At 35.8% G+C, this 22,720-nt stretch overlaps 5 protein-coding genes across 7 annotated transcripts; 3 read left to right on the top strand and 2 right to left on the bottom strand.

Moving 5' to 3' along the window:
• The first annotated feature begins 2,010 nt into the window (after positions 1 to 2,010).
• Positions 2,011 to 4,926, top strand: LOC121781296 (caffeic acid 3-O-methyltransferase-like). Its single transcript, XM_042179037.1, has 4 exons — positions 2,011 to 2,497; positions 3,653 to 3,960; positions 4,367 to 4,431; positions 4,527 to 4,926. The coding sequence occupies exons 1-4, from the start codon at positions 2,139 to 2,141 to the stop codon at positions 4,809 to 4,811; spliced, it is 1,017 nt and encodes a 338-aa protein (XP_042034971.1). The 5' UTR covers positions 2,011 to 2,138; the 3' UTR covers positions 4,812 to 4,926.
• A 512-nt stretch (positions 4,927 to 5,438) lies between these two features.
• LOC121781836 (putative pentatricopeptide repeat-containing protein At3g15200) lies at positions 5,439 to 8,005 on the top strand. Of its 3 annotated transcripts, none has more exons than XM_042179537.1 (3): positions 5,439 to 5,742; positions 5,972 to 7,873; positions 7,963 to 8,005. In XM_042179537.1, exon 2 carries the CDS (start codon positions 6,003 to 6,005, stop codon positions 7,476 to 7,478), a length of 1,476 nt encoding a protein of 491 aa, XP_042035471.1. In that variant the 5' UTR covers positions 5,439 to 5,742; positions 5,972 to 6,002; the 3' UTR covers positions 7,479 to 7,873; positions 7,963 to 8,005. The 3 variants fall into 3 exon arrangements, with proteins under 3 accessions (XP_042035471.1, XP_042035472.1, XP_042035473.1); XM_042179538.1 differs by having other exon boundaries at positions 6,000 to 7,873; XM_042179539.1 differs by having other exon boundaries at positions 5,440 to 7,586; positions 7,770 to 7,873.
• A 2,220-nt stretch (positions 8,006 to 10,225) lies between these two features.
• Positions 10,226 to 12,835, top strand: LOC121780724 (uncharacterized protein At3g27210-like). The gene is made up of 3 exons (XM_042178356.1): positions 10,226 to 10,467; positions 11,893 to 11,973; positions 12,344 to 12,835. The coding sequence occupies exons 1-3, from the start codon at positions 10,302 to 10,304 to the stop codon at positions 12,646 to 12,648; spliced, it is 552 nt and encodes a 183-aa protein (XP_042034290.1). The 5' UTR covers positions 10,226 to 10,301; the 3' UTR covers positions 12,649 to 12,835.
• A 290-nt stretch (positions 12,836 to 13,125) lies between these two features.
• On the bottom strand, positions 13,126 to 14,366 carry LOC121780815 (ribonucleoside-diphosphate reductase small chain-like). Its single transcript, XM_042178449.1, has one exon. It carries the CDS (start codon positions 14,279 to 14,281, stop codon positions 13,289 to 13,291), a length of 993 nt encoding a protein of 330 aa, XP_042034383.1. The 5' UTR covers positions 14,282 to 14,366; the 3' UTR covers positions 13,126 to 13,288.
• A 1,177-nt stretch (positions 14,367 to 15,543) lies between these two features.
• On the bottom strand, positions 15,544 to 19,708 carry LOC121781049 (uncharacterized protein YciO). The gene is made up of 9 exons (XM_042178730.1): positions 18,071 to 19,708; positions 17,879 to 17,994; positions 17,487 to 17,540; positions 17,349 to 17,373; positions 17,053 to 17,175; positions 16,730 to 16,896; positions 16,505 to 16,574; positions 16,183 to 16,281; positions 15,544 to 15,890 (listed from the first exon to the last, which is right to left on the bottom strand). The coding sequence occupies exons 1-9, from the start codon at positions 18,257 to 18,259 to the stop codon at positions 15,825 to 15,827; spliced, it is 909 nt and encodes a 302-aa protein (XP_042034664.1). The 5' UTR covers positions 18,260 to 19,708; the 3' UTR covers positions 15,544 to 15,824.
• Between the last annotated feature and the right edge of the window lie 3,012 nt (positions 19,709 to 22,720).

Raw genomic sequence — 22,720 nt, forward strand, 5'->3', positions numbered from 1 at the left:
ATTTAATAAAAGTATAAAACACAAAAATAAGGAATTTAAACAAATTTAAAATAATTTGGAAAATACAAACCCTCATGAATTGTATCGGTAGCACGATTAAATTGGTATAAATGGTATATTCGTTATCAATTCAATTCATAAATCCGAGCAAATTGGTAGTTGGAAAATCAATTTTTGTCTAATTTGGTTTGTGACAAAGCATGGAATAGACTGTATGGATCAATCTAAATTGGGAGAGAATGCTCACAAGTCACGTCAAGTTCATAAAGTTATATGCCTGTGGGACTGCCACGTCTATATTGATTTAGAGAAAAAAAATCGTGATAAAAATACAACCTTTGTAATATAGTATGTTTGTTTTCGGACGAATAAAGTAACAATAATTTATTACCAATATAGTAGTAGTATAATTCCATTGGTGAATTATTCTATTTCATGTCTCACACGATATTGTCTGTGGAGATCTGAAGTTTAAAACGTCATTTGTAAAAGAAATACTACTCCCTACGTCCCAGCTAAAACGACACATTCCTTGACCGATACAGAACTTTAAGAGTTATTGGTTAATGTTAGGGATGTCAGTGTAGCCCGCAATCCGTGGGCCCGAATAGCCCACCAAATTTATAGGGTTAAGGTTGAAAATTTCTAGCCCGATAAAATCAAAACTCGATTAGCTCGCACCCGATTAACCTGCAACCCGTTAGGGCCAGACCCGAAAACCCGATAAAATTTCTATTATTATATTTTTTAACTCCTAATTCGACACTTCATTGATTAATTTTATAATATAGAAAACTAAAAAATAACTTTCAATTTTATATTGAATATACAAATTATATATTGAATTTTATTAATATAATAATTGATAAATAAATTAAAAACGTCAAATTCACTAAAAAAATTTAAATCATGCATTAAAATTTCACGAAATATCTCATATATTAGTATTTGATCATGTTTATGATATCTCAAATTTATCATAATTAAATATTTTTCATTTTATGAATATAACTAATTTTCATCATTTTTTTATTGGATTGATCACATGTTAATTTTATCGGCAGCAACCCGATTAACCCGTTGCGCTAGCTCGAAACCCGAGCTTTTAGGGTTAGGGCTAAACTTTTATAATCCGAAAGAAATCACAACCTGATTAGCCCGCACCCGATTAACCCGCAATCAGGTAGGGTTGACATCCCTAGTTAATGTGTTTAATTGGAGAGAAAATGTGGGTGTAAGTATTAAAATAGAGAGAGAAAGATATATGAATATTTTAATAGTAGTAAGAAAAAGTTGTTTGGTGTATTAATTGGAGAGAGAAAGTATAAAAAAAAATATGTGTCATCTTTGTTGGGATAAACTAAAAAGGAAAACGTGTCATCTTAAATGGGACGGATGGAATAGTACATAGTAAAAATTAAAGTTGTCTTGAAAAACTCAAATATTATTGAAATGTTCCTATCACTTTGCTATTTTTTTTTATAAAAAAATCTATTCATCCACGAAATAGTACTATATCTATTTAAAAATTGATTACTTTTTATTTATAGTGAGATTTTATTTCCAATAACTTTCTGCTATATTTTTTATTAATAAGTACTGGAGTACTATGTGCTGCAACTAACTTCTCTTATTTGCTTAAAAACTCGTAACACATTCAATGACAACTATTTTAATGATAGCAGAAAGTAACTTTTTAAAATTTTCTCATTTTTATACAAATAAAGGTTAATTATGATTCAAATTCAAACTAATAAGCTTGAAAATTCAATTCACTACCATCACTACAACCAGTAGATAAAAAATAAGAACCACAGTTAATCATCTTTTTCAAAAATAAATTTAAAACTACTCCAAAAATGATGAAAACGTGGACAAATTCGTGGACATTTCAAACCACAAAATCCCTTCCTTCTTCTTCTCTCATTCCTAAGAATGAAACATTAATAATAGCTGCGAATTTCTCCCTCTAGCATTGTACTCAATCTAATTTTTCTCAGATCTTTTTTTTAGTAGCACATTTTTCTAACTAAAGTCAACTACATTTGTATGAGTTTTAAAAAGCTTTTGGTTTTATTTTTTACTCACATGAATAAAAAAAATTCTGGTAACTAATCCTACTTATTTATAGCCAAAAAATGTCGACGGAGGAAGAAGCGCGCACGTTAGCAATAAAATGCGCCACCGGCGCCGTGCTTCCGATGGTGGTGAAAACCTCCATCGAGCTCGATCTCTTCCAGCTGATCAAAAACGCCGGCAGCATTTCGGCGGCTGAGCTCGCTGCTCAGCTTCCTACGAGCAACCCCGGGGCCGGGGCCTTGCTCGAGAGAATCCTCCGCCTCCTCGCCGCCCACTCCATCCTCAGATGCGAGGGCGGAGGAGACGAGCGGCGCTACGCTCTTTCAGCGGTGGGGAAGTTGTTCACCAAGAATGAAGAAAGCGGGTCGTGGTGCGGCATGTCGTTAACGGCGCATGATAAGGTGCTCATGGAGTGCTGGTAAGTCATCAATTAATTTCACAAAATTATCTTTAATTTGATAATCGATGAGAAAAATTAATTTAAATAAAAAATGCTATATTTTAGTATTGCCAATTTTTATTGAAAAAAATGACAAATACCGTTCCTGATTTCAAAATTCACATCATTATAATTTTGAATCTATTTCATTATATTCCGTTTTTAATCAAACCGGAAAATTAATCAAAATCCTGAAACAAGGAAAGTTAGTACAACTTTCCAGGATTCTGAATCCTAATTTTTCTTAGGTATTCTTTTTCTCAATTTTAGTATTCTTACATATTTAATGCAATATAATAAAGCTTACCACCACCACCACCACCATTATTATTTATTACAATATTTTAAAAATAATTTAAAAGCATAAACCATACTTAATTTCAGGATAATAAATAACTATAATTTAAATTATCATAATTATAACTATATTATTAATATTTATTTTTATTATCATAATAATAATAATTTATTAAATAATTAAATATAATTATAATTATATAATAATATAATTATTATCAATTTATAAATTATTCATTAACAATAAAATTGTAGTGAAATTTTAAATTATAAAATTTATTCAATTAAAAATTAAGTAAATATAATGATAATAATAATAATAATAATAATAATAATAATAATAATAATAATAATAATAATAATAATCTTATTTATTATTATATTATTATATATTATGATGTATAATCCATATTTAAACTATCAATCGTAATAATAAATAAAATAATATAATTATTATCATTTGTAATTAATAATTTATTAAACAATATGTATTATTATTTTTATAAATAAAAATGATATGTATATTTTTAGTTTAGTGTTTAAATCAAATATATACTTTCAAATCTTGATATTTTCCAAACACGGGAAAGTAAAGTTATTAGAAATCATATTCCCGGGATTCATTTTCCTAGGAATCATTTTCCTTGCCAACTTTACTTTCCCGCCAACTAAACATGGCCTTGTTGGTGATTATGAATTGATTAACCAAAATTTGATTTTCAAGTGACATCCACTCTAGTAGTTCCATATAAATCTATCAATTCTTGTTTTACAAAATTCGATAACCCCTGATTATTATTAACTAAATGGATTTAATTTGTGATATTGAATGATTAGGTATCACTTAAAAGATGCAATTTTGGAGGGAGGCATTCCTTTTGAAAGAGCACATGGAATGAGTATATTTAAGTATGCCTCCAATGATTCTAGATTCAGCAATCTTTTGAATCAGACTATGACTGACTCCACTTTACAATACAAGAAAATATTTGAAATGTACAATAATTTTGAGGGGATTGAAACCCTAGTCGATGTTGGCGGCGGAATTGGAGTATTGCTAAGCATTATCATCTCCAACAATCCATCCATTAAGGGTATCAATTTTGATTTGCCTCATGTCATTCAACAAGCTCCATCTTATCCAGGTATTTAGCTTATACGACATATATAATGATTTCAGTTCTATCTACGTTCTCCTTTTGCGTTGATATGAGACATTTTTTTATTTGCAGACAACATGACGTGAGAATTTTATATCGACATGGGACATTTGTTTTTTTCATTTGTCAACACTTTTCCTTATTCACTATCTAATCGTATTGGATAAGCCCTCTAATAATCTGGACTAACTTTGAACCCCTATATTTACTCACATTTTCTGTTTTGATCCAAATATAATGTGGAGTTACTTAATTATAGTTTCATCCTATAGTCGACATGCACTAAAGTAGTCCATGAAACTTAAATAATGGCCAAATTCTTCTTTATTTTGCAAGACATTTTTTTCTATTTGCCAACATATCTAAGTACTACTATCTAACATGGGTCTAGGTATAGAGCATGTTGAAGGAGATATGTTCATCAGCGTGCCTAAAGGAGACACAATTATTATGAAGGTATATAATTAAGTCAAGTCCATAACGACCACGTACTCTCTCCGTCCACAAACTAATGATTTAATTGTTTTCGTCACGTGCTTTAACAAATGTAGAATGTTATGCATGATTGGGCCGATGAAGATTGCGTCAAAATCTTGAAAAATTGCAAAGCGGCTCTACCAAGAAGCGGGAAAGTTGTGATTGTCGAATATGTCCTTCCGGAGATCCCCGAGAGTGGTGTGGAAGAGTTACTCAATGTGATGATGTCGGCCTATACTTCAGGAGGTAAGGAGAGGACAGAAAAGGAATTTCGAATCCTAGGAAAACAAGGTGGTTTCCAAGGATTCAGAAAAGTGCGCACTTCTCCCCGTTTCTGGTTCTTGGAATTTTATAATTGAAGTTTAGAATTTCTCCATAATGTATAACACCCTTCAATGGATGTAAATAATGTAACCACAATTGATACTCAATTAACCTGAAATTACTGGAAACAAAATACCCCATCTCCTCTTACTAAGATGTCACATTTGTCGAAAGTTTCGAAAAATCTTTGATAATTCTGTCTTTACATCTATTTATATCTAGCTTTGCATGTTCGGCCAGAGTCATTTAGGCTCCAACTCCACCCTCCCGAAGTTCATTCTCCAGGGAACTAATTTAAATTATTTCGGTATATTCTTTTTAATCCAATTTCCCCCAATTTCGTTAGAAATATATAGCTATTTGAGCCAGTATTTTACTATTAAGAAGCAATGTCTCTTGTTGATATTAATTACTGTAGATAAGTCTTCGGAAACACATTTAATTTTAGAATCTACTTTTATAAATCGAAAGTGGAATTGATTTTCCTTTCCATTCACTTGATTAGTGATTAGTGTGATTGCACAATTTTGTTGTAGAGAATTTGTGACACCATAACCACATATGTAATCATGTATTATTTTATCATTAACTATGACATGATACCAATTAGACTTGCATAAAAAAAATTTATGATAATTAATAATAATCCAATGAAAAACAAGAGAGGAGGCAAAAAAATGTCAACGGAGGAAGAAGAGCACTCGGCGGCAATTCGATACGCCGCCGGCGTTGTGCTCCCGGTGGTGGTAAAAACTGCCGTCGAGCTCGATCTCTTCCAACTTATCGAAAACGCCTGCAACATTTCGTTTTTAAACGATTACTATGAATATAAAAAATGATTTTTAAGGGAATAAGGTTTATTGTTAATAAACTCAAAATAAATAATCCATTTTTTTATTCTTCAAAAAGCCGCCATTGCTTAGCAGCTCAAGCTCCAGCCATTGTTTCCTTCATCTCCAACTCCAGGTGCTCCCTCTCCCGGATGTCGGTTTTGATCAAAATTAGCTCTAGATTTGAGAATATTGGGTTTGTAAACTTGTTTATATGCAATGCTACCCTAATTGCGGGATAATTCCTAGTGAATTTGTGAAATTTCTTATCGATAATAGTTATAGCTATAGTGATTGAGCAGGAACTTCAGAAATTTTTGCGGTGAATTGATTCGTTGCTATTTTGATGCTTGGTTTTCACACGGGCCTTAATTTGTGCTTTAATTGACCTAGGCCATGAGAAATTTGCAGTGGGATTTCATCATGAATTCGAGATTTCGCTTGCAAATTGCTACTGTTTTAAGGTATAATTACTTCTCAATTCGCACAATTTCCAGCTCCATTGACGACGAAGCTCTGAGAATCCAATTTCTTCTGAAGAACCATTTCCACGAAGCTGCGGAATCAGTCGAGCGCCGCCTCGAGCAATTAAAGCCCCCGCTCTCGCACGAATTGGCCCTCAATGTGCTCAAACGCCACCGCTCCGACTGGAAATCCGCCTACACATTCTTCCGCTGGCTTTGCGATTCATCCGGCTACGCTCCTGAAACCTCCATCTACAACGAGATCGTCGACACGCTAGGCCGAAACCACCGCTTCGACGAGCTCCGCCTACTGCTCGACGAAATGCCGAGGAGAAAAAAACCGATGGATGAACGGACGTATGCTGTTGTTGTCAGCAGATTAGCCGCCGCTCACAGGGTCGACGAAGCAATCCAGTTCTTCGACGGCATGGAGGAACTAGGCCTCCGCCGCGACCTGCCTGCGTTTCAGACGCTGCTGCTGGCGCTGTGCCGTTACAAGCATGTGGAAAGGGCGGAATTTCTCTTCCGCGTTAGGAAGAGTGAGTTTGCTGCGGATATCAAAACGTGGAACATCGTGTTGAGTGGATGGTGCGCGCTGCGGAGCTTGCCCGATGCCAAGAGGTTTTGGAGGGACATTCTCGCGTCGGATTGCAAGCCGGATAGATACACCTATGGCATCTTCATCAATTCGTTGTGCAAATCCGGGAAGGAGGGAAGATCGCTGGCGCTGCTGAGGGCAATGTGGGAGCAGGGATGCAGCCCGGATGCGGCCATATGCAACACTGTCATCGACGGGCTGTGTTTCAAGAAGAGGATCCCTGAGGCTCTTGAGGTTTTCAGAGAGATGAGAGAGAAGGGGTGCTCGCCGAATAATGCTACGTACAACTCGTTGATCAAGCATCTCTGCAAGATTCAGAGGATGGAGGTGGTGGAGGAGCTCGTTAAGGAGATGGAGGAGACAGGTGGTGCCTGTGCGCCGAATGCTTTGACGTACGGGTTCGTTCTGAGGGCTGCGAGGAACGCAAAGCAAGTTGACAGGATTTTTGAGAGGGTTAAGGAGAGTGGGTGTGAGGTTGGAGGGGACTTTTACAACATGGTTTTGAGGTTGTTTGTGGGATGGGGGGATGAGGAGAGGGTGGGGTGTGTTTGGGGTGAGATGGAAAGGAGGGGAGTGGGGCCCGATCGACGGTCGTACACGATTGTTGTGCACGGGCTTTGTGAGATGGGGAGGGCCGGGGCTGCGTTGGAGTATTTTGCTGAGATGGAGTGCAAGGGTATGTTTCCCGAGCCTCGGACGAAAATGATGGTGGAGGAGATGAGATGCAAGTTGAGTGAAGGAGAGAGGGGGAGTGAGAGAAGATTGAGAAAAGGGAATGGTTTGGTTAAACAAGTCAAGAAAGCTAGGTAGCATTGTTAATTAGGGCTTGTTTGTTTTGGTGGATAGGATATAGCAAGATAGTAAATTCGGGATAAGAATTCCGGGCCGAAGAGAGAGGATGATGGAGGCAGTAATGAGGTAGAAAGATAGATTTTTGGCTCCGTCCCGCTCTAATTGAAGCATTTTCCTTTTTTGTGGGACGTTTCTAAAACTCTCTACTTTGTTGGATTACTTGCAATTTGGAACCTGATATAAGCATCTACGATCTGTAACTTGATCGAAGAAAGCTTCCTTTCGAGTTAAACTGCGTGTTCTCAACAGGTTACGAGATTACAACCATCACCTCAACACAGCAATCTGCTTTGCCTGTTGATGCTGCTGATCAGATTGGAGGAAAAGCTGTTCTACATAGACCCAACCAAAAGGTAAACCAAGCGAATTTGTGACAGTTATACGTTCTCCTACAATAAACTGTCGTTGCAGCTAAACTTGAACTCCGCCTTTTTTATTTCAGAAAGTGATTCATTGCTACATACTCGTAGTCGGGGGCGGGGGCGGGGGCGGGGGCGTAAGACGAGGGAGATTCATAGAACTATATGCAAACATACATTCTGTTCTTTGCTGTGGTTTCTTGAGTGAAATGGTCTTGTTCAGATTTTATCATTAAGCTACTGGAATTCATTTTCTTACTCTTTTGCACCAAATCAATTTAGTTTCTTTGATGTTTAATCTTGTTAGAAGCATTTCTTTCATTCTGTGATGACTGTGAAGTTGATATACCTTTTCAAATTCTCTATATAAGTTATTACATTAATATTGGCCTTGGTCCTGAGACAAGGGCTGAGCGAGCTATGGACCTCGACCTTGCACAGGGAGGACTCCTCGACTCGATTGTCTTGAGTTTTTTTTTTATTTTTGTAGCTTTCATCTTCCTGCAATTTTAGTTGTAATATGTGACACAAGTGTTCTACATTCCTCAAGTTTTAATTTCAAATATAGGAGTACTATATAGAAATACTTTTTTATTGCAAAATTTACTCAAACATTGATAATGAGATTACACTACATACTAGAAATCTTATTGACACTTTTAAATGAGTATATACTACTCCAATATAAAACAATAAATAAAAGGATATAACGGAAGCCTTGAAATGATTAAAACGTTTGATTTCAACTAATTCAAAAATGTATAATCATAATATGTGCACATATGTATTTAAAATTCTTAACACTATGATAATAAAGTGAGAAATGTTAGTTTACTTTACTTTACATATGCATCAACATCAATGACTCGTCACTCATCACTCCATTTACAACATTTGGCATCTAACAAAAACGATAAATAAATCCAACTTGGACGATGTATATGAAATAAATTCATTTTATTATTAAGGTCATATTACAAAAAATAATGATGAAGTTTGATATATTTGCAATCATCTCAGATGAAAATATCTGGTCTCCTAAGTGTAAATATAGTACTCCTATTATTAATGTTTTTCAATTAAACAATGTTGTAGTTTGTATGAATAGACTCACGTAGCTTACCGACGATAACGCCCACGCATGTTTTTCTAACTACTATATTTGATAAGAATTCATAAAAAATCTTTAACAAATTCAAATTTTATAAATTTTTTGACTAATTTTAAAGTTGATAGAGGACCAGAATTTAATCCAATTCTGTTATTTTTCCTATCAATTTATTCTATTAAAAGTAATAACACAGTAACATCAAATCATCGATGACCTTTTCTAAATTCAATGACAATGATTAATTATAACAAATTAAGTTAATACTATTCCCACAATAGAAATTTAGTTTAGGATATTGATTAAAAAAGTCAAAATCTTCATTCCACCTACCAAGTAGTACTATATCATACTCCATTCGTCCCGCTTTAGCAGTCTCAGTTACTTTTGAGCCCTTGTTTTGTAAAAATAATAGTAATAAATAATTAAAGTGTAAAAATGATAAAATAAGATAGAATAATGTAGAGTTTGCTCGAAAGTAACTAAGACTGCTAAAGCGGGATGGAGGAAGTAATCCACAACGCAGCCTTTAATTTGTCATTTTCTTTTAATTTTGTCACTAAACAATACACACAGTTTTTTCCCTTTTTGTCAGTGTTAAAGTCTCTTTGAAATATCCAGTGTCGGCCACATAATGACAAAAGTTTCAATAGTCGTAAAAATCAAGACCAAATTAAACGCAAAATTATAAAAACCAATACCAATTCGATGGGTATTAAGTTATTAACTATATTAACTATTGTAAAATTATGGGAAAAATTATACTAGTAATTATAGTATTTAAAAGATTCTCTAAACTTTTTTGGGAAATGTTGATTTAACGCAAAATCAACCTCTAATAATTCACGATTCTATTAAAATAAAGTAATAAACCAATTTGATATCTCTATCGATGATTTTATTTTTACATGATTAGATTTTTTTAATGTATTTTATATTGAAACACGATTTAAATATGACTTAATTTAAAATAAATTAATATATCACTACATATTTTTTATATTAAGCACCATCGGATTAGGATAAGATTAATATTTTTTTATTAGATATCATATGTAAACTTATCATACTTCAAATAACGTTCTTCCGAAAATTAGTAAGAAAATAATATAATTAATAATAAAACTAGATATTGTATATATCCATTCAATAAAATTATAACCACAGATATAGATTCACTCATCATAATCAAAGTTATAGTAACATATTAAATGTGTATATATTGTGATTGACCATTCATAAAGATATTTTAGCCTCCTCTCTCTAAAGGATCAAAACAAAGCAAAATAATTTTTTCAACAACTAAGTAAAAATATGGGAGCATGCGTTTCGCTCTGTTTATCAGTGGATTCCAAAAACGAGAATCTCGTGATCTCCTCGCCGGTCAAACAGAGCTCCTTCGCGGTCAACGGCCGGGATCATTCCGCCGCCGTGTTGGCCGTCACAGCAAGCCTCTCTCTTCCCGGTTCCCGCGGCGGAGGTATTTTTTCTGATTCTCCTTTTTTTTAAGTGAATTATGCATCAATTTTAATTAGTTTTAAAAAATTTTGTTAAGAATTAAGCTAATTCATTTTTTTACAACTACTAATTCAGTAGATAATATTAGTATGATTGTTGTTTTTTTTAAAGATGTTCATCAAATTGTAATTTGTTTGTGATAGGTGAGTGTTTTCTTTTCGTCAAATTCTGATTAATTCCACAATTTTTTAAATTGGTTCGAATTTCTTCTGGTGAATTTTATTTGGGAAATCATACATAGATGTCATTGCCCGAGTTAAATAAAATCGCCGTGAATTCATAAAGAAAACAATGTTTATTTTTTTTGAAAAATATCAATAATATATTACACGTAGGCGACTGGAATTTTTTCAATTACCAAGAACTCCAAACTTGTTTTTACTGACTCATAAAATTTGACTTGTGATGATATTGTGGATAAAAAGTTCCATATATTTTGATTTGAAAATCTTCTGACATAAATGGATTTAATTTAGTTGTTGATGTATTAATGTTGCTATTATTATTGGTTTGGGGGTCCAACTTGCTACAGAGTACATAATAAATTTTCTGGGGTTGGATATAAGTCTGCAACATTTATTAGGTTTGTGATTAAATAAATTGTTTACCAATATTGTCACAATCATGTTGTTAAATATTTATTCATAAACTAATCTTGTGATTGGTTTTGGTGAACCAGAATTAAGAAAAAAAATAAAAATAAAATAACAGATTGAGGGATGTCTAAATTTGTGGTAGTATGGAGTATTTTAAAAGTCTGTTGGTAGGTAGATTAGTTACCAGTTGGGATTGAAAGTGAAGCTTTTTCTTTAAGTTAACAATACAAAAAAGAAACCAACAGTTTTTTGGCATCAAATCAAGAATACTTGTCTGATATGGCTTGTAACTGCACATTATGTTCTTTTTTATGGAACAAATAACGTCCAATGCTGCGCAAAAATATCTCTTCCGATAACAGAGCTATCGAACCTAACTGCTAAGCACGCGAACTAGTCGTTCTTAGGGGCACTGTGAATGATTATCAACTGTATCTCTTGAGTTAGTATAAGGGTTTAAGTAAATTCAGTGTGTTGATAATTTTATAGGAACTGGTTATTGTTATTGATTATGTTGAGTGTTTGAATTGTGTCTCTGGTTGTATTTCTTGTTTACTACTTAAAGTTTAAAATTTCATTTAGTTCACATGTTTTTGAAGGCTAAAATGTTGTGTAATAGTGTCAGAGGTTATAATATTGAGATTCCAAACTGTTTTTCTTCTATTTGGTCACTGCTTTGCATCTGATTCCTCTTGCAATGGATGAGGCATTTTATCATGAGACATTCCTTTTGTCGTTCGAAAAATTGAAGTTATCCTCATCTGATCAGAGGTGCCCTCGATTTCTTTCAGGTAGCAAGGATGATGCGTTCTTCGACTCACAACCCTGGTTGGAATCGGATTGTGAAGATGAGTTTTTAAGTGTCAATGGTGGTATGAGATCCGTCTTTTGGAATTTCACATTTTTCGTTTGGTTAATAATACATTGTTGGATCTCTACCGAGCAAGGAGGTTTTAGGTTTATTATATCTTCTACTTTATTCTCTATCCACTTTAACACACTAAAAAACACTGAATAAATTTTGCGTCAAAATAAATGATTCACTTTGAATGGGACGGAGAGAGGATTTCCTTAGGCCATACTGCTAATACTACAATGTAGGCAAACTACAGTTTATCTATACATTTAGCAGAATCTGATGTGGCCATCGATTAAGGGGAGCTACTGACGTTAAAGTATTGATTCACGAGTTCTGTTTTCTGGATCAACTTCATTGCGTAATCTAGTCTTGATGTATTGCAGATTTCACCCCATCTCGCGGAAGCACTCCTGTCCACCACAGATTCTCTTCGGGGAATCCAGCGGTGAATAAGCCCCAACCCGTACCTGAGCCTTTACCAGAGCCTTTACAAGAGAGCTTACGCCACCAGCAAGGGGGAGACAAGGAGGATGAAGCCAGCGAGGAGAGCGTGGTTGCTGGAAACGAAGAAAGGAGCGGAAGAACTGGGAATGAAGAAGCAGTGACAGAGGAGCAGTCGGTGCAGTGTTGCATTCCCAGGTTGCGTTCAAGACGACCCTCAGCGACAGCACGGGTCGAGAAAGTTTAGACACCATTAACATGGTGAGATACAGTTCACTCAGTTATAAGTTATAGCAATGTGGATGAACAAGCAAAGTACATATTCGACAATCCTATTACCTAAATTTTGTGCAAAGGGGCATTAAGTTCCTGAGAATAGTATTTACACCCCGAATTTCGGTTTCAAGGTTAAGGTTATTTGGTTATTCACGTAACTTGATACAAATCCCACATCATTTTCACATGAAAGTCTGTACCAAATTAGCTATTTGATATACCTTTCATGTGGAACCAAAGTATCATACGAGGATAGATTAGCCATTCGATATACGTATACCACAATTTAAGGTTGATTTAGAGTTGTCGAAAAAGTACTCATGGCTCATTGATAGTGGATATTCGAGAACGACAACTCAATAGGAGCCTTCAGTGGCTCCTACTGATTGGTCCGTGTATGAAAGCAAGATCGGAGAAAGAGCCCATGTGGCGCCAACACCAATTCGTTATTGCAGATGCTCTTAATTAATCCTTTAGTCAGTTAAATAATTTTTAAACATTGTAATTATGAGTTCCTCAATTTCTTCAACAAAGAAGAGATAAACAAACAGAAATCCACATTACAAAATCCTAAAACTCTATATTACAAAGAAAATACCATAAATCAAAGCTCAGAAATCCTCATCCAGCTTGAACACATGAGAGTCGCCGCCATTCGCGTTCAAGCTCGACATCACCGACGCCTTCTGATACTCCCCGACCCTCTTCTCGAAGAAATTAGTCTTCCCCTGCAAACTGATCAGCTCCATCCAATCAAACGGATTCTCCACATTGTAAACCTTCCCACACCCGAGCGAATCCAGCAACCGATCCGCCACAAATTCGATATACTGACTCATCAAATCGCAATTCATCCCCACCAGCGCACACGGCAGCGCCTCACACACGAATTCCCTCTCAATCTCCACCGCATTTGACACAATCGCCTTCACCCTCTCCTCGCTCAGCTTCATCTTCAGCAGACTGTAAAGCAAGCAAGCGAAATCGCAGTGTAATCCTTCATCTCTCGAGATTAATTCATTCGAGAAGGTCAATCCAGGCATTAACCCTCGCTTTTTCAGCCAGAAAATCGCGCAGAAGCTTCCGGAGAAGAAGATTCCTTCAACGCAGGCAAAGGCAACAAGCCTCTCCGCAAATGATTCCGATCCGTCGATCCAGCTCATTGCCCAATTAGCTTTCCGCTCTACGCAGGGGACGGTCTCGATCGCGCGGAATAATCGAGCCTTCTCGTCGGGATCCTTGATGTAGGTCTCGAGGAGGAGGCTGTACATCTCGGAGTGGATGTTCTCGATTGCGATTTGAAAGCCGTAGAAGGCGCGCGCCTCCGAGATCTGGACGTCCTTCATGAATCGGCCGGCGAGATTCTCTAAAACGATGCCGTCGGAAGCGGCGAAGAAGGCGAGGACGTGCTTGATGAAGTGCTGCTCGTCGGCGGTGAGGGAGTCGAAGTGGCGCTGGTCGGCGGAGAGGTCGACCTCCTCCGCAGTCCAGAAGGAGGCCTCCGCCTTCTTGTACATCTCCCAGACCTGCGGGTAGTGGATCGGGAACATGCAAAAGCGGTCGGGGTTGGGGGCGAGGAGAGGCTCTTCGGGAAACGACGGCATTGTTTTGGGGATGGTTGGAGGTTGTGGCAATGGAGGATTTAGGGATTTGGATTTTGAATTTTGTGTTGAGATTTGGGGATTTTGGGAAGAGTATAAATAAGGGTTTGGGGGGATTAGGGGCGCGGGAATTTGAATATTTTGGGCGAGAAGATTGCGAGAGACGACTCTTTTGAAATGGCGCCATTTTAAAAAAAAATTATTTTAAGATAAATGATGGAATATATTCCAATCTTTAGTGATTTTAACAAATTCATCTCCAATTGTTTTTTGAGATAATTGTTTCCAATTAATAAATTAAAATTAAATGTTAGGTACTAGCCATGGTATTGAATTTAATTTTTGGAGCAATATATTACTCCACTTCATACGGATTTACGTCTCATGTTTTTTTACATGTATTTAAATATATGTCGCATTTCACTTTTATTATTTTTTATAATTAGACACAACATTCTATACTAATTTTTTTGTTTTTAACTTTTTTGCTCAATTTTCTTTGTATATGTTAACTCCGTGTTGAGTCAAAGTTAGAGAAGTGGTCGCGGATGAAGAGAGTATGTTTTAATGGACTCAAAAGATCTGAATGAAATTGATATAGTATTTAGTAATAAATGTTGTGATAAAACTAATTACTTACAATGAATCTGGTAGTATTGTTAAAATCGTTAAAAAGTCTAAATTAAATTAATTATCAACCTTATTTTTTTGGGATTAGGATGTTCAATTTGAGGGGAAACTTGCGAGGGACGGTGTTTGGGGAAATTATTTGTGAAGCATTTATTGTGCTTTGAATATGAATTTATTAGTGAGTAAATATAGCTTCCGGAATTTATTTCTCAAAGGGAAGACTAATTGAGTATATTGATAAAGAAAAACAGAGGTTCACAATTATTAATTAATTATCATCAGAAAATAAATTGGAAATTTATTGTAAATTAGTACTATTCCATCTATCCCAACTAGGTCGAATTGTTTTCATTATGGGAGTGAGTATTATATTGTCATTTTGGTTTGTCATAACTTCAAATTCTCACTACTTTTTTTTATTAGTAACTAAATGATACGTATGATACATACATCATCATGAAAATCTGTTAGGTGAAATCAGTGATGGGAAATAGTACTAGTAAACTGCCTTATTTATCAATAGTTTCTTTTTTGAAGTAATTAAAATTTTAAAACTATAGTTTTTAGACAAGGTTGAATGGATATTTTGAATATTTGAATGAACATTGCGAGGGAATGTATATGGAGACTTTGGATCTGTGGAATATGGCGTGTAACGCTTTTTGTTTGAATTCAAACTGTATGGATACGAAAAATACTCATACAGTCATACTAGTGTCTAATTTGTACAAAAAATATTACTTCAACAACATTTGAAATTGATCAATATAAAATGACTTTGATTTTGATAACCAAACTGTAGGACTAAATTTGAATCATCAAAAGGAAAACTGAAGCAATTAGGAGAAGTGACTAACCAAGCAAGTTTTACACTGTACAAAGCTCCTTAGTAGTAATTGAGTAATTACTCCACTTTTTATGCTGCGTTTTTACCTGAAGGATCTTCTTCTTCTTCTGCAACCATCCATGGCTGTTTCGGGCCCTGACAACAGAAAAACCGAAACGAGGGAAACAGTTGGAGTAAGTATGTCAAGACAACTGACCAAAATTTAATAGCCAATAATAGAAGCCAGTCTATAATATCAAGTTTGCCAGTTGTCCCAGTATGTCAAAAGGCCTCAAACTAATTAGGGTTGGACAGGAATTATATACACCTTCCAACTTCCCTCAGATTTCCGATGTGGGATAGGTTTGTCCTCAACAGTCTTCAAATACAACACATATTTACGATTGCCTTTCGGATTGACTATACATTAACATAACACAACTTTTACCTTTCCTTGCCGTATAATTTGAGGTGAACTCCCAGTCATGTCCACAACAGTAGACGGCTCAGCTAGTCTAGTCCCAGCAGCAACAACAAAATCAAGTCCCTAGATCATGCAAAATATCATTATTTTGCAATTAACTGTGCGTATTATACCATACCCAGAAAACATGTATCAAGAACGCAAGCAACACAAAATCAGTTATACACAATATACTTTTGAAGTCTCTTAAAACTTTGAAATAAGACCATCCATGTTTAATTGTTTAGAGGGAAATGTATCTTTTAGCATATTTTGAACAAAAGTGTAAGATGAGAAGATGCAATACCTCTGGTCCATACACATCAGCTATTATGACTGGATCTAATATCCATTCATCCTCTCGTGGTGATCTCACACTGGGCAAAACAGAAAAAAACTGCTCTAGCATAAGCATACTCAAACATGGTTGTAAAATATGTTTTGAGGAAAGAAAACATGTGTGTGCGTGTGTGTGTGTGTGTGAGAGAGAGAGAGAGAGAGAGAGAGAGTAAATCTCGACGTACAGCCCTACCTAGTAGATATTAAAGGTGCATCCATTTTCTCCAGTATCGCCTTGCACACAGCATCATCTGGAACACGAACACCTACATTTGTTCTTGATGCATACTTGGAAGATGTAGTCCCATATCGTATACATTGTTTTGGCAGTGCTTTACTAGCAGTCAAAATGAAAGTATACTGTTACAGGAAGAAGTAGAATTACACTTTCAGATCTTTCAACGGAAAAAGGGAAGAACCAATCAAATTAGATACAATAATAAAACACATATTGTCTCACTTAGGAAGTACTTTAGTTTGTTATAGCAATAAAACAGCATAGCCAACCAGACTTACTGGACCAGGCAGGCATTGCTTGACAGCTCGAAAGATGTTTGCAAGACCTTGGCCATTGCCACGAGGAAATCCAGTAGTATATGTGTCAATGTCTTTGAATGAGCGGCATAGCAGACTAAGAGGCTGCAAAGTTACAAGAGATCAGCAAGCATAGATAAGACATGTATCGAACCAATGGCTAAACACAGTTAAATGGATGAACTGCAGCCCCCAATTTCAAGGGTGACCCAAAAGGGCAAGTCACGTAAGTTGTAATAGTCGTCAATTTTGGGATTTAGCATGTAACTGCTACTTGCCTTTGAAGGTTCTATATCCTTGATTCTGGAAACAAATCAGTAAATTTATTGTCACCAAAATAGGAAAGCAAAAGAATAGGACTGTAAGTCCGTAATCACGAACTTAACAAATTTTATAAGAAAATCAACATCACCTACCTACGCAGACGTTCGATGGCTGAGTTGTTTCTCAAATCACAAGCTATTGCATACCTATTGATTAACAAAATGGAATAAGTCATAATTCTAGCTTTTCTTGTTTCAAGTGTGATTCTCTTACTATACATGATATGCTTCAATTTTTGAAAACAGGAATAAGAAGGTGTCAAGCAGAAGCATATACCTCATGCTAAGCACTACCCAGCACTACACGAAACTCAACATTAAATCCTATAGCTAACTATTTGCATAATTTAACAAACAAAATACAATTGGTGTGATTCATCATTAATATCAAGTGATTCTATACGATGTTTTTTCATCACAATTTCCTCAATATCCAATACAATTAGAATTCAACATTGAGTTCACGCGGTGAGAAATTGACATACACAGTATCGGTAGGGATAACTCCAACAGCTCCTTCCTTCAGTAGCTCAACGATCGAGTCCAATTTCCACGAGTCCGATCCGAACGGATCAACTTCGACGTACAACAATCCACCCTCCTGAAGCGGAAATAAGGTAAGGCAGTTCAATAATTGCACTTCCATTCACAAATTGATAGAATAACAGATTGAAAACCTTAGTGAAGCGAGGCGTGGAGTATTTGAGGCGTTTAGGGCTCTTCTTAACAGCTCCGAGCGCTACGAGACGACGAGAAATGGTTGAAGTTGACGGAGATGATACACGGCACGGGGTCGGTGTGGAATACCGCCGGAACGGTAGCGGTGCTGCGGCGGCTCCACCGAGTCGTCTGATTTCAACCGCCATTTTCTCCAGCTTGGCCGGAGAGGATAGCTTAAATGCAAAATCGAGATATTTTATTTTATGAAATTGTTTTTGGGGATTAAACAAATTCCCTTATAAATGAAGAATACGCCTCACGTTAATATACAGATTTTACTTTGAATGCATCGACATATTTTTAAATGGTATAATTAATTTAAAAATTATGTAATATCCAAACTGATTTATTGTATTTTTACATGTAACTTTTAATTAAAATAAATAAAAAGAAGTCTGTGTAACTATATCTAGAGTGATCGAATATATGCTAGATTCTTCAGCATCTTACCACACATGAGAATAAAATTACAAGAATATATGCTAGATTCTTCAGCATCTTACTAAAATCAATTTAAATATATACTATTGTACAATAAAAGGCATTTCAATTCAATAATCAAGCTTTATTTTTTAGATTAAATGAGCTTGTGGATATTATAATAAACTTGTTTACCAAATTCACGTAAATATTATTCATATATCAAGTTCGTTGTCAATGCATATAGTAATGGTGAACACTTTGATTGGTTTATTGTCGATAATAGTATTAGCTTGGAAATTACATTTAATGTTAATATTGAGTTTCGAATAATATTAAATGATAGTTCAACTAAAAGATTGAAAGTCATCTGAATTAGATCATGATTTTATAGACAAGAAAATATAAGTTTATATCATAAGGTTTATTTTTCTATTATAGAAAAATAAAAGAAAATTAATATTTTTTATTAAATAAAATGTAATACTATGTATATTCAATCAATAATTTCCGGTTTTTCCTAATTGAAATGTGGGCTGTGTTTTGTTTTTTTTAATCGCCATACATGTGGATATAAGGAATAGCATATTCACATATATAAGATTCGATCAAACATCGGAATAAGTAAGGGAATTTTTTTATTGTACTCCGTATTTGTTGTGTTGGTTTACGAACATATGTTACTATGAAAGTATGTCATATTAACTGAACAAAATATTTGGAATTGGGTAATAATCCAATTCCTTCAAAGTTCAATTCCGTCTACTGAACGAACCCTTATATTGCCCCGGTGGCAGTATGCTCGTTTTCGTCTCCGGTGAACCTCAAGTTAATTCATTATATTCAAACAACTATTTTTGTCTAATGTGCTTTGTAATAGTGAACTGCTTAGCCTTGAGTAGTGATGGTAGGTTTGAAATTTCTTCTATACTTCCATCTCCATGCCCCAATCCTCTTACTTCTTCCCTAATTTTTCTTTTAAATTTCAAATTGCCATACTACATAGTACTTAATACATCATGTTCTTCACCATCTACTTCACAGATAAAAGCAAGATATGATACACCAAAAAATACCACCAAACAACATATTGGCAAAAAAATGAAAACCAAATAAAGCAAAACTAAGAAATCCTCAAGAGACACTCCACACATATAGCTAATCCAATACACGAAGCTGATCTAATCTACGCGTAGAGATGCACATCAAGAACGACGAGGAAGAGCATGAGAAGCAAACCATAGATAACCGTGTGAAGCAGCATCGATGCAACGCTAGTTTTCATGTTGAGAAAATCGACCGGCTTGTGTTTCCCGGGAAGCTGGATTAGCAATCCCGGCGACAAGAATGCAAACAGAGCTGTTCCTATCATCAGTGCCGCATAATCCTTCATTTTTTTGTTTTTTCAACCCCCCTCTCTCTCTCTCTCTCTTCTTTGTGGAGAAGATGCTGTGGAAAAAGAAAGAAAGAAAGAAACAGCAGTTGGTGGATTGATGGTGCGATAATATAAAAAAGAGGGAGATTGTCTTTTTGGGCTTTAAAATTCATGTGGAGGGAGATAGATAATTTTCTACTTTACTTTATCACCCACTCTTAAGGCATCCACAATGGGACGGATGTCCCGGCAGACTTCCAAAAAACACCTTCTGCCACGTCATAAGGACATCTCACTGCACTGCAATTTCATAAGGACATCCCACTACACAATGACGGACATCCCAGGGACATCCACAAAAAATAATAAAAAATCGGGGCGTTCGTCGTGTCAACGCAATGGCGGACGTCCCGGAAAGCCGCGGAACTCCGGTGTCCGCAGCGGACGTCCGTATCCATATGCATGCGGCCTAATGGCGGACGTCCGGCACGCCGGTTCGACGTCCGCCGGGACATCCGCCATTGTGGATGCTCTTACATGTTTCTTAAAACTTCACTTTATTATCTTTATTTCTATACTATATCTATAAATGAAAGTGTAATGAAAATCTATAAACAGGTGAGAGTCATGAATAGTGTAATGAAAGTGCATTTTAATGCCAAATAATTGTGGATAATGCAGATATAAATGTTGAATTTTCAAGTGGCCAATATTGTCAATTTATCAATATTAGGAACATTATCATCTTATCATTATTAATACTATGTGGGTTTATTTAATTAAAATTAGCACATTTAATATTGTTACACAATTTCAGCATATACCATGATTTAGGGGTGGATAAGACAAGAATAGTAACGGCGATAGTGGTGGCATTATTGTAGCCAAGTAGGTGACTCATGCTAAATTTTTCTATTTATCATCAATTTGCACCATCATGAAATATTGAAATGTCACACATTTTGCAATGTCAATCACATTAAATTTGATAATATGAGCTGCCACGAATTAAAATGCTTATTTGGGAATGGAACTTCCTTGAAAAATAAACATATCTGCACCAACTCCAATTATTATCTATAATCTTTTTATTTTCTCACATTATGTAAATATTTGATATATATAAATGTTGTAGGTGTATCGTATAATTTAGAAGATAGGGCCATTATCGAAACATTCCAACAGCTGGCTAAAACACAATTTTGGTCAAAATCAAAATACATTTAATTTGCAATTAACGTCTTTTATATGGACAAAAGTGGAGAATATATTCTAGCTTTAACAAAACCTGCATAATTAGTAGTACCATTAAGTAATATAATTGGTTATTTTTAAAGTTAATTAATTATAAATTGACCAAAACATGACGATTTTTCCAGACAAGTCCAGGTAAGCGTATTATTCTTTGGTCTTGGTCTTCCTCTATAATCACACCCAACTAGTCTAGGAATATTATAAATAGAATAAATTCCATTGCACTTTAACTTATACTGTTACCTAATCAGTAATCACGTTCATATCAATCGAATAAGATGCGTTTGAGATTAAATTGATACATTTTTCTTTAATTAGGATCAATCATAGTCTTTCCCATTTACTCTTGTTTATGATGTTTACTAGAATCATAATTTATTAATTGAATGAGAAACGTGTTACTACCTATACTGCAATTTATTGCAAAATTAAACTACACTTCACTTAAAAAACTTCAATTATTGAACAATATATCAAGAATAGTGTTGTTGACTGAGCCCACTTCGAAAAATAGTACAAATCCAAACAACATGCCGACGTGAGAATCACGTAATCTTGTTCCCTTGTCCCAACAATCATAAGCTCATCTGTCATGCTGTCTCTTATCCGTCTCTTAACCGTCTCATCTCTAAATTATCCATGGGTCCACTATACTTTTCACTCTATCTCTTAACTAAGAGACAGAATCTGCAACCCTCCATCTCTTATCCGTCTCTTAACCATCTCATCCATTAACTATTCATTCAATTTCATTTTTTATTTTTATTTCCAACAAATTTAATTAATAAAAACACACTTCATTAAATAAAATAAAAATTACCACTTAAAATCCTAAAAAAAATACATAATTAAATTCGTGGCATAATAAATACAAAAAGACATAATTTAAAATATAATTTTATAGAAATTATAAAAACTACTTCGCCGGCGAATCATCTCCCGGAGGAGGTGGAGGCGGAATACCAAGTTGTCCCGCCAGATACACAATGTCGGCATGATGGGCTTGAAATTGGGTAGTCGTCATGCGGGAAGTGTCCGTCATCGTGGCGGTGAAGTACATGGACATTAAGGAGGAGGGCGGCCCTTGGGAGCCCGCCTGGCTTGATTCGCCTCGGTCCCTCCTCCCTCTAGCCGCCTTCGTGGCCTTGGTCCCTTGCGGCCGACGGCGCCCAAGGGAGGACCCCCCTGCATCGTCCGTCTTGCCCTCAACCTCCTGCGAGGCAACCTCTTGTGCGGCGCTGCCTGAACCGCCCCACTAGACGAGTATTGGCCACCCGCCGTGTGCTTCGTGCGCTTCGAGGTCGAGCCCGTGCTGGACTGGACACCGCCGGCACACCTTGCCTCGTCTTTGACGACCTCCCAAACATCGACATGTTTGAATTCTTTGTCGGTGTCGTCGAAATAGACTCGCAAAGCCGATCTCAGAATGTCGGCTCCCGTGACTTCGCTTTGGTAATGAGCCGCTTCACTCTTGTAGATGCCGCAGAATTTTTTGACATTTCTGTCGACTCGGTCAAAGTGAGCGCGGAGCATCTTCAATGTGCGGCGGCGGGACCCC

The sequence above is a fragment of the Salvia splendens genome, chromosome 20 (genome assembly GCF_004379255.2).
Source record: "Salvia splendens isolate huo1 chromosome 20, SspV2, whole genome shotgun sequence".
NCBI lineage: Eukaryota > Viridiplantae > Streptophyta > Magnoliopsida > Lamiales > Lamiaceae > Salvia > Salvia splendens.